This window comes from Ranitomeya variabilis, chromosome 5 (assembly GCF_051348905.1).
Source record: "Ranitomeya variabilis isolate aRanVar5 chromosome 5, aRanVar5.hap1, whole genome shotgun sequence".
NCBI lineage: Eukaryota > Metazoa > Chordata > Amphibia > Anura > Dendrobatidae > Ranitomeya > Ranitomeya variabilis.
In genome coordinates, this window is record NC_135236.1 from 407,408,511 (window position 1) to 407,420,758 (window position 12,248).

The following is a 12,248-nucleotide window of genomic DNA, read 5'->3' on the forward strand; positions in this document are numbered from 1 at the left end:
CTTGGCCGCGCCAAGGTTGCACCCAGCCATACATTTGCATGCAAATGAAGTTATTTTCTCATGCATTGTAACACTAATAGTTACAATGCTAGTATGATTTTTATAAGGTTTAATTCCATTATATGAGGATATAGCTTGCTTAAAATGCATTTTGGGGGTGACAGACTTCCCTTAATAACAGGTTACAACACCTTTATATATTTGCAGTCGTTGTAACTAAACAGTAATTTGATGTCTGTGTCCACAAGTTTGCACAGCCGGGTCAGTAATTATTTTCAAAAAAATACTTTGTTTTATATCCTCTTTTTTTTTTTTAACTCCACTACACAGGTAAAATTGTATACATAGAGGTAATATACTTACTACTAGTGAAGAGTGGGCATGCACGGGTAAGGTGTTATCCGAGCACTCTTCATGTGCTATTAGTACTTGAGTGCGCCAAAGATACTCTGCGCTCAAGTCCCCGCTGCTGCGTGTCTCACGGCCTGTTTGTTAGGCACTCCCTGCATGTGTTACTGCTGTTGTACAGCCACGAGACATGCAGCAGCAGGGACTTGGAGCGTATTATTGGAGCACGCCGCAGACACTCTATTAGCACACAAGCATGCTCGAAAAACGCCTTATCAGACCACGCTCGCTCATCCCTACTTACTGCACGTTTGAGATACTTTTTATAAGTTAAAGGAGTTGTCTGGGACTCTCATAGTGATCTGAAGGACTGGCCATCAGCATTAGATCAGTGGGAATTTGACACCCTGTTCCCCCACTGATCAGCTGATATCTGTTTTGTCCGTGGCCAGATGAAAGCCGTATACAGAGTGGAACAGCACATTGTTAGTAGTTACTGCTGAGTATTGCAGTATTTCCCATTCAAGTGTATGAGCGTTTACTTCTTCACCCCTCCCTCCCAGATGCTATTAATAACAGCTCAGCAGCATCTTAGGGCAGGTGCAGACGGCCGTAGATGTTCTCATCTGAGAGAATCTGGCCGATTATGCTCGTCATTCTAATCAAACTCTTATCAGAGATTGAACAGAGTGTGATTATAGTGTACTCCGATTCTTTCGGATCAGAAGACTGAGGAAAAAAAAGTATCCATCTTAATTATATGAGGCCATGGAAATCGGACTTCACTCAGATGTCATCCGAGTGCAGTCCAATGTTTCCCACACCCTCCTTGACTTGCAGAGCCGATTGCGATCTGAATATCGGATCAAAGTCGGGCATTAAGTGATCGTTTCCTCGGGCAGGCACTGTCCAAGGGAAAAAAAATGAAAATCTGCAGTGCCCCAAAGCATAACATTGGTCTGGCTGTGATTTATTTTTTTTTTAATGTTTTGTCAGATCACACTCGGACCAAAAATACGCTTGTCTGCACCTGCCCTTAGACTGCTAGATCATTGCTTTGCTTTGATTGACAGCGCCTTGGAGGAAGGCACTCCCAGAGAACATGCTGACGAAACGTCCCATGGGTTTACACACAGTATTTGAGGTTAAATATAGTGTTGCATTGCTCCCACTGGTTTGTCTTTTTATTTTTCTGCAACTTGTTGTGACTACTATGGTGTTGTCTGGTTCCTTTGAAAACATCTGGGTTTAGAGAACTTGTGCTGTCTATCTTGCCATGAATGCTGAGCCCAGCGATTTCCTACTGCTCTCCAAAAGCAACAACCATGCATTTCTCTGTATTGGAGTGACGCAACATAAAACGAAAAAGTGTCAGAATCAGGGGATCGCAGGGATTTTTACAGGGTATTTAAAGAAAAGAATTCTAGGTGTGGAGCTAAGGGCTTACAGGCAATTAGATGTCAACTAAGGTGTCACGGACCACTCCTGCCAGTGATTCCGCTGCTTCCTTTGACCTCAGGTCTACCGAGCAGCTCTTCCTCTTCTGATCTAGTCTGTCTGTCAAAGAGGGGTAACTACCAATGTCATGCTGATTGACAGCTGAACCCTGCTGTTAGGCAGTGGGGATATGGCTGTCAGTCAGCATAACACCCACAGAAATGCCCTGTCAACAGAGCAAAGTGGAGCAGAAGATGCTTTGTTGACCTGATGTCACCGGATGTTGCAGAATCACTGTCAGGAGCGGTCTGTGACCGCTCTGAGCCAGCAGAGATGGGCACCGGGCAGAAAAAGCTGTAGTTTGCCTGTAAGGTCTTAATCCGGTAGTAAAAAAAAAAATAAATAAATAAAACAAAGTCCCAGATAATCCCACTTCCAAGTTTTTTTTTTGTTTTTTTGTTTTGAGCACGTGACATGTCCTCAGTGCATAATTATCTATTTTCGCAGATTGCTGATGCAAGTTTACAGGACCTTAAAGATCAGTTTGAACAGGAAATAAAAACAATGGCTCAGTGAGTACATGTAACCAATACTACCTCTGTGTATACCGTGCGGTAGTTTAAATGATTCCGTAAAGCTTTTGTAGTTTAAATATATGGCTGCATTGCTCTCACTGTTTTGTCTCTTATTTTTCCTGTATTTTTTTGCAACTGCTTGTTACTGTTCGTAAGTGTTTTTTGGTTTTATTAGAAACAACTGAGTTGAGCTAACTTGTTCTGTCTGTTGCCATGATTTGTGAGCCCAGTGATTAGTTGCAGTGGTCACATACTGTAGATGGGACATTTACTACTGCAGCCCTGTAAACAAAGAATAGCAGAGAGCGGTGGCGCTGGGGCAGCAGGGGATTTTATTATGCCACTGCAGATCCAGCCTGAGAGCCGTTTTGCTATGAACCAGGACAAACCCTTTAATTTTATAGTAGCATCGTTTTCCATGGTGCTTTTTTATTGTATGACATATAGCATATCTGTAGTAAACCCATTAAATGATTGCAGTGTGCACTTCATATTGCAAACTAGTATATTAGGGTGCTTTTACATTGCGTTCTGTGTCCCCGTCAGGGCATACGTCCGAAATCCCCCGCAAAACGGGGTGTGGACGCATGCTCTGACGGGGCCAATAGATTGCCTGTAGGCGTACACTCCCCCAAAAAAGTGCACGGCAGAGTGCACTTTCACTCTGCCGTCACCATTGGAGTCGATTGGGCCCCGTCGGCATATGCGTCCGGAACCTGTTTTGCGGGGGATTTCAGATGTATGCCCCAACTGGGACACAGAACGCAATGTGAAAGCACACTTAGAGGAGAAAGTTTACTCCTACAATCATACTCTTCATATATGTACGCCATGGAGTGTGTGTGTCCCTACAATTCAATATTAATCGAATATATGTCTTAAGACCCTGTTCACTGTATTATACAAATCTATTTGTTTTATTTTTTTTGCTACCTTGGGATAGCTATTTTGAAGTACGGTATGTTATGGGCATTAAAAAGAAATAGGTAAGTAAAAGGTGGTTTTATTTTAGGCTGGAATTTCACTTTTTAATTTTGTTTTCATTTGTGGTGTTTTGAACACATTTGGTTGCTTCTCCTTATGGCTCATACCATGGCAAACTTTTCTTTTAATTATGGTTAGTTTGCCTTATTATATAATGATCCCAATAGTTTGCCTAATATTCATCTTGAATAGTCTAATATGTGCACTGGGAAAATTGGAGTATTAATATCCAGTATAATCCTATTGCTTAGTCATAGGAATTCACTGTTGTGCGCACAAAAAAAACATGGCTAATAAAGGTACTGTACAAAAGTTTTAGGCGGGTGTGGAAAAAATGCTGCAAAGTAAGAATGCTTTTAAAGATAGAAGTGTCAAAAGTTTTATTTTTAATAGTAAACCGTGAATGAACAAAAGAGAAATCTAAATTGAATCAAAATGGCATCAGTTCTTCTAGGAACACTCACACAGCTTTTGATGGAACTCAGGAGGAGGTTGTTCCAAACCTCTTTAAGGAATAACCACAGATCTTCTATGGATGTAGGCTTGCTCATATATTATCCCAGACAGACTCTATGATGCTGAGATCAGGGCTCCATTATGGCAATATCATCACTTCCAGGACCTTTTTTTTTTTTTCCTATTCTGTAGAAGGTTGTTAATGACATTACCCATATGTTTAGGGTCATCTTGCCGCAGAATAAATTTGGAGCCAATCGGATGCCTCACTGATGATATTGCTAATAAAGACTCTGCCTGTATATGTCAGCATTGAGGACACCATTAATCTTAAACACATCCCCATCTCAGTTTGACGAAATGCAGCTACAAATTGTAAGCAACCTCCACAATACTTCAGTTTCCAATAGACACTCCTTATTGTCCTGTGACTGGGCTTTGGGTGGAGCTTCACGGCACGACCCAGCCCAGCATCACGTGGGCTTGCTGCGCTTTATTAATGAAAGCAGTTTAGGAGAGCGTGCGCCATTATGAGCTGGGATGTGCAGTGAAACTCCTCTCACAGCCCAGTCACTCAGGGATACTGGGTCCCTCCTCGGTGATGCTCGTTCAGCTTCCAGTTCCAGACGTTGACTTGACATCACCGGTCATCAGAGGCAGCTTCAGCTGTTCATGTGATGGGGAAGAGTGGACACCAATAGCGCCGCTCAGACACATTTGGAAACGCAAGGTATTTGAAGAAAGCCTTATTTCTAAGGTTAATATCAACCTTCCCACCACACATTTTAGTGGATGACTTCTTTTAAGCCTCTTGGCCTTGTTTCCATGTTCAATGTAGGGCTTTTTTTGGCAAAAATTCTTCCTTGAAGACCACTTCTAGCCGGGCTTCCAAAAACCTTTGCACGGTACTGTATAGTATGGCATTTCTAGGTTTTCATGTGCTATGCATCAACAGGGTATTTTAAACCTATTAATACTTACATTTAATTTAACAACTCTCTAGATGTCATCACGAGAACATTGTGAAATTACTCGGCTTCTCCAATGATGGTGATAGTTACTGCTTGGTTTACACTTACATGTCTAATGGTTCTCTACTGGACCGACTGGCTTGTCTGGTGAGTGGCCATTATGTTATTCTTTGTGAGTAGAAGTACGGTTGGTGCCTGACATGAATGAAACTCATTTTCTTCTTCTTCCAGAATAACACAGCTCCACTATCATGGAGTAGGAGATGTAATATTATGTTGGGAACAGCACAAGGAATCAAATATTTACATGAAAATAATCACGTCCATAGAGACATTAAGAGGTTGGTGATTATCACAAAGAAATTATTACAATTAAATTGTTTCATTATGGAGCAATGTTGATTTTTTTTTTTTTCTTTAAGTGCAAATATTCTTCTGGATGATAATTTTACCCCCAAAATCTCTGACTTTGGTCTTGCGAGAGCTACTGGACATCTGGCACGAACCATGATGACGGAAAGAATTGTTGGCACGACAGCATACATGGCTCCAGAGGCCCTACGGGGAGAGGTCACTATAAAATCTGATATATTCAGCTTTGGTGTGGTAAGTAACTGTAGCACGCTTCACTTTTAATGGTTTTGCAATAGCTGCTTCAGAGATATGTTCCAATGTATCCAACAATAATGGCTGTTTGGCAGCACATAATACATATATATATGGATAACTAATGTATCAAGTACACACTGTTTTGTGTCTGTATAGATGAATAATATACAGTTGCAATCAAAATAATTCAACCTTCATTGAAAATGTATTAGCAAAAGTTAGTCTTTTAAGAACAATGTAAATTGCTCATCACAACTAATATAACAAGTGGGTTCTCCAAATTCAACACAAAGTGCTACTTTTACTAACTACCGTAGTCTCAGAGTTCAACCCCTACATGTCTTTAGTATTTAGTAGACACTCTTAGGCTGTCATGATCTACTGCAAGGTTGATGCCAGCTTCTGGTACCGTTCCTGAGGAAAACTAGCCCCTTCTTCCTAGGCTTCAGCTGCCTTTATCAAATCCCACCAATGATTTTCTATGAGGTTTAAGTTGGAAGACTGTTACAGCCAATCCAGAATCTTCCAGTTCTTCTTCTGAATGTTGTGTTCTTAGAGTTGCAGTTGGAAGCATAGTTCTCAAGTTCAAAGTTAAATGAACTTTAGCTATACTACGTGGACATGGCACAAAGAGAAAGCTGTCAGTGGCTGCTGATATATTCCTTAGGAAGCATGTGATCAAAAACCTTCGCGTGACCTGCAGGAAGATCAGGAGGCAATTTTGATTGCTCAGTAAGGTGCATACTAAATGCTGAATGTCTCTATACTGACCAAAAAGCACAAGAAAATATGTCTCCAATATGCTCAAACTTATACAAAATATGTCAGATGTTTGGGGGTTTTATTCCGTGGAATGATGAAACAGAAGTAGAATTTTAAAACTGGATCAGCAGTAGGTCTAGAGGAGGAAGCATACACTGAAAGACCATCCTACCTACAGAATAGCCTAGTACTGGCTAGGTGATCCATTGGGTTCTGCTTTGCTTGCTCTAGCACTGGAAACTTGCAGCATGTGAATAGCAAGATGGATTCAATCAAGTATCAGCAAACCCTAAGGCCGGGGTCACACTTGCGAGTGCAGTGAGAGAAACTCGCATCAATACCCGACACTGCCGCTGGCACTCTGGAGTGGAGCGTTCAGCTGCATAGAAATACATGCAGCCGCACGCTCCAGTCCTGAGTGCCGGCGGCAGTGACCGGTGTTCAGGTACGGACTGGGGCTGAAATTCAGCCCTGGCATTTGAAATCACACAGGCCCAAGCTTTCCCCATCCCCAAGCACCAGATGGGATATATTACTAATATTACCCTGGATGGAGGAAGGCAAGATTTACTACAAGACCAATATTTCTAATGATACCTCGGTCACAACTCTTAACAGTATGGGTATCTTGAGAACACCAATTTGTTAACAAGTAGCAGGCAATGTGGCCCATGACCAGACGGGCCCTTCTGGCATTTGCCAGAATTGCCAGATGGCCAGTCCGGCCCTGCTGGTGTTGATACAAGAGACTTGCTCGAGTTTCTCGCATTGCACTCTCAAGTGTGACCCCGGCCTAAGAGAAATGATCTTTCCTTTATGTGGAAGCTGAAATTCCAGCAGGACAATAATCCACAAGCATTCCTCAAAATACACCCAAACTCGGTTTTTCAGATGTTCTGGAAGATTCTGGATTGACTGTTAGTTGCTTGACCTAACCCCCTAGAAAATCTTTGGTGGAATTTGAAGAAAGCAGTTGTACCACACAAACACAAGAATTTTGGTGAACTAGAGGCTGCAATTCCTCAGGAACATTTCTAGAATCTGGTGTCTGGCCATGCATTACATTTTCAAAAGGTGTTCCATTAAAGGGAATCTGTCAGGATCAACCCTCCTAAGCTGTTTACCTGAGAATGCATGTAATAGAAAGGTGACTAAAATAATTCCTTGATATCTGCGATCCGATGTCTTGTTCCTGAAAAATCCACATTTTTCTTAATATGTAAATGAGCTGTTAAGATCTATGGGCAGGGCACTGATCTCCCCGAGAATCTGCCTCCAGAGCCAATTTTTAATGAAAGTGGGTATTACCATTGGTATTACCATTGAGAGTAGACTGTCAGTCATTACGCATTTTACACTGGCAGCACCCCCTTTCATTTAAAATAAGCTCTGGGGCGGAGTCTTATGCAGATTAGTGTTCAGCCCATAGCCTAGAACAGCTCCTTAACAGATAAGAAAAACCATAGATTTCTCTGGTATAAAACATCAGATCGCAGATATCAAAGTATGGTATAATTCAGCTTTTTATTACCTACATGCTCATCTAGACGGCTTAGGAGGGTTGATTCTACAGACAGATTCCCTTTAAGTAATAAAGATGCTTGCCTTGAGTGTCTGAAAAATTCAGAGCCTGCAGTAGTCATTAAAAGTGGCATTTTGTATTTGGATTTTGAGAAATCAGTTATTTTATTATTTGTGTTGAGCTACTTAAATTGTTCTTGTTTCTTTGCTTTATTGTAAACAGCAGAAAGTTTGTAATTATTTCTAATAAACCTAATTTGTGATGGGGTTGAATAAATTTGATGACTATATACAGTTAGGTCCATATATATTTGGACAGAGACAACATTTTTCTAATATTGGTTATAGACATTACCACAATGAATTTTAAACAAAACAATTCAGATGCTGTTGAAGTTCAGACTTTCAGCTTTCATTTGAGGTTATCCACATTAAAATTGGATGACGGGTTTAGGAGTTTTAGCTCCTTAAAGGGAACCTGTCACCCCGTTTTTTCGGTATGAGATAAAAACACTGTTAAATAGGGCCTGAGCTGTGCATTACAATAGTGTAGTTTGTGGACCCCGATTCCCCACCTATGCTGCCGAAATACGTTACCAAAGTAGTAGTTTTCGCCTGTCAATCAGGCTGGTCAGGTCGGATGGGCGTGGTGTCTTCCCCCAGATCTTGCGTAGTTTTCCGTTGGTGGCGTAGTGGTGTGCGCATGTCCAAGGTCCCGAATCCTGCACAGGGGTGTGAAAATAGCAGCGATGTCCGTTATTCCATTGGTGGTCGGTGGGCGCGGCCATCTTGCTTTGGCCGCGCGTGCGCAGAAGCGGCGCTCTGCTGGCCGCGGCTTCAGGAAAATGGCCGCGGGCATCCGCGCGTGCGCAGAAGGCTAGCGCGGCGGCAATTTTCGTGAAGCAGAGTTCGCATCTCGGCTTCACGAAAATGGCCGCCGCGATAGCCATCTGCGCACGCGCGGATGCCCGCGGCCATTTTCCTGAAGCCGCGGCCAGCAGAGCGCCGCTTCTGCACACGCGCGGCCAAAGCAAGATGGCCGCGCCCACCGATCACCAATGGAATAACGGACATCGCTGCTATTTTCACACCCCTGTGCAGGATTCGGGACCTTGGACATGCGCACACCACTACGCCACCAACGGAAAACTACGCAAGATCTGGGGGAAGACACCACGCCCATCCGACCTGACCAGCCTGATTGACAGGCGAAAACGACTACTTTGGTAACGTATTTCGGCAGCATAGGTGGGGAATCGGGGTCCACAAACTACACTATTGTAATGCACAGCTCAGGCCCTATTTAACAGTATTTTTATCTCATACCGAAAAAAACGAGGTGACAGGTTCCCTTTAACATGTGCCACCCTGTTTTTAAAGGGACCAAAACTAATTGGACAGATTCAATCATTTTAAATAAAATGTTCATTTTTAGTACTTGGTTGAACACCCTTTGTTGACAATGACTGCCTGAAGTCTTGAACTCATGGACATCACCAGATGCTGTGTTTCCTCATTTTTGATGCTCTGCCAGGCCTTCACTGCGGTAGTTTTCAGTTGCTGTTTGTTTGTGGGCCTTTCTGTCTGAAGTTTAGTCTTTAACAAGTGAAATGCATGCTCTATTGGGTTGAGATCAGGTGACTGACTTGGCCATTCAAGAATATTCCACTTCTTTGCTTTAATAAACTCCTGGGTTGCTTTGGCTTTATGTTTTGGGTTATTGTCCATCTGTAGTATGAAACGATGACCAATCAGTTTTGCTGCATTTGGCTGGATCTGAGCACACAGTATGGTTCTGAATACCTCAGAATTCATTTGGCTGCTTCTGTCCTGTGTCACATCATCAATAAACACTAGTGACCCAGTGCCCAAGACATGACACTGCCTCCGCCGTGTTTTACAGATGATGCGGTATGCTTTGGATCATGAGCTGTACCACGCCTTTTCCATACTTTTCTCTTTCCATCATTCTGGTAGAGGTTGATCTTGGTTTCATCTGTCCAAAGAATGTTCTTCCAGAACTGTGCTGGCTTTTTTAGCTGTTTTTTTTAGCAAAGTCCAGTCTAGCCTTTTTATTCTTGATGCTTATGAGTGGCTTGCACCGTGCAGTGAACCCTCTGTATTTACTTTCATGCAGTCTTCTCTTTATGGTAGATTTGGATATTGATACGCCTACCTCCTGGAGAGTGTTGTTCACTTGGTTGGCTGTTGTGAAGGGGTTTCTCTTCACCATGGAGCTTATTCTGCGATCACCCACCACTGTTGTCTTCCGTGGGCGCCCAGGTCTTTTTGCATTGATGAGTTCACCAGTGCTTTCTTTCTTTCTCAGGATGTACCAAACTGTAGATTTTGCCACTCCTAATATTGTAGCAATTTCTCGGATAGGCTTTTTCTGTTTTCGCAGCTTAAGGATGGCTTGTTTCACCTGCATGGAGAGCTCCTTTGACCGCATGTTTACTTCACAGCAAAACCTTCCAAATGCAAGCACCACACCTCAGATCAACTCCAGGCCTTTTATCTGCTTAATTGAGAATGACATAACGAAGGGATTGCCCACACCTGTCTATGAAATAGCCTTGGAGTCAATTGTCCACTTACTATTGGTCCCTGTAAAAACAGGGTGGCACATGTTAAGGAGCTGAAACTCCTAAACCCTTCATCCAATTTTAATGTGGATACCCTCAAATGAAAGCTGAAAGTCTGAACTTCAACTGCGTCTGAATTGTTTTGTTTAAAATTCATTGTGGTAATGTCTATAACCAACATTAGAAAAATGTTGTCTCTGTCCAAATATATATGAACCTAACTGTACATCGTATATTTGCACATATCACTGAAATGTAACTACAAAATGTTTGTAAATCTCACTTCATTCAACACTGTATTTTTAGGTATTGTTGGAAATAATTTCTGGCCTTGCACCATTTGATGAGGATCGGAATCCAGTATTACTGGTAACAATTTTTTTTTTTTTAACTTCTTCTTGCATGGTTTAGTTTGTCCATAAAGGGGTTAAGGCAGTTTTTTCAGTTCCTTTACATGCAGAAAAAGCTTCTTTTTTTTTTTTTTTTTTTTCTTTTTGTTCCCCTCAGCTTGAGATGAAAGAAGAAATTGAAGAGGAAGAAAAAACACTTGAGGAGTATGTGGATAAAAATATGAAAGATGCAGAGCTCCACTTAGTAGAAAAAATGTACAGTATTTCTAGCCGGTGTCTGAACCAAACGAAGAATAAGAGACCAAACATTGACACGGTATATATAGGCAACTTATTTTGCAGAATAGATTGCATATTTTTCATCAGTTTGCACAGTTAACCTGTAACATTATATTTCATTCTACAGGTGCTCCATGATTTGGAAAACTTTACCAGCATCCATTCTGGTTTCTGACTTGTGCTATGTTCTCAGTGCATATATTTATTACATTTTAAATTACACTTACTGTAACAATTTATTTTTAAAGAATCAGGCAGATAAAATTGGTAAAGAGGCCTTGAGAGGAAACTAAGGCTAACATCTTTGCCCTTGTACAAGAACTAGTGTAATAGGAAAGTGCAGTGTCGTTTGCTGTATGTATCTCCTCCAGTTTTCTCTGTTCTTGATTTTATACATCTCCTACTTTGTGTACCAAATATAAATAAATTACTAAATCAACCGCCTAAGATGAATAATTTCCTTTTCTATATTAGAATGCCATCATCCTTTTTAATGTATAATGTTCCAATGTAGTAAAGACATAAAAATGATAGCAATTCATAGAGTACAAGTGCTCACTACTCGAGTTTACATCTGGTGCTCGGGTATGCACAGAGTATTGCAGGTGCTTGAGTCACATGTTAAAGTCTCCGCCCTGCATGTGTCACAGCTGATGGACAGCCAAAAAACATGTCGGGATTTCTCGTATATGGCAGGCAATCCCTACCATACTTGGCGCACCAATGATAACTCGAGTAGTGACCACTTTCACTCAACACTAGGCAGAAACACTTTACTAGTTGTTAACATTATTTCGTTAAGTGCTTTAAGGGATTGTCCACTTTTAGAATACCTCATTATTAGCAGGAGTTGACAATTTGTTGAATGTCTGAGTTCCCCAGAGATCAGATGTAACCTGTAGTGTCTAATCCCTCTGTATAACCAGAAGGAACTGAAGCTTTACATGATAACACAATGAAGTCGTTGTGCTGTCTGTTCTACATGGGTCCAGCTAAGGGGGAAGAGTCGCTATTGAAGCCGCTCTCCGCTACATCTAATTGAAGGTCCTATACTTACCAATAGATATTCTAAACTAAATTACCTTTTAATTCTAGTTTTGCAAAGAACGTTTAAAGCCACTCTCTAATGTATTTAATTTGAGTTTCATCACGAGACGTAATGGCATGTTCACACTAGCAGTATTTGGTCAGTGTTTTACCTCAATATTTGTAAGCCAAAATCAGGAGTGGAAGAGTCAGAGAAAAAGTATAATAGAAACACGTCACCACTTCTGTATTTATCACCCAATCCTGGTTTTGGCTTACGAATACTGATGGAAAATATGGAACGTGACTCAAGGAGTACCCATTATCAGACTGGGGTTGCCCTTT

At 41.5% G+C, this 12,248-nt stretch overlaps 1 protein-coding gene across 4 annotated transcripts in view; it reads left to right on the forward strand.

Moving 5' to 3' along the window:
- Positions 1–11,343, forward strand: part of IRAK4 (interleukin 1 receptor associated kinase 4) — a 38,564-nt gene extending 27,221 nt beyond the window's left edge. For all 4 annotated transcript variants that reach the window (XM_077265132.1, XM_077265131.1, XM_077265129.1 and 1 more), the window contains 7 exons: positions 2,293–2,357; positions 4,804–4,918; positions 5,003–5,112; positions 5,194–5,377; positions 10,555–10,617; positions 10,756–10,914; positions 11,005–11,343. In XM_077265132.1, the coding sequence (XP_077121247.1) occupies positions 2,293–2,357; positions 4,804–4,918; positions 5,003–5,112; positions 5,194–5,377; positions 10,555–10,617; positions 10,756–10,914; positions 11,005–11,052 (744 nt within the window). In that variant the 3' untranslated portion in view covers positions 11,053–11,343. The remainder of the gene's footprint in view (positions 1–2,292; positions 2,358–4,803; positions 4,919–5,002; positions 5,113–5,193; positions 5,378–10,554; positions 10,618–10,755; positions 10,915–11,004) is intronic.
- The last annotated feature ends 905 nt before the right edge of the window (positions 11,344–12,248 follow it).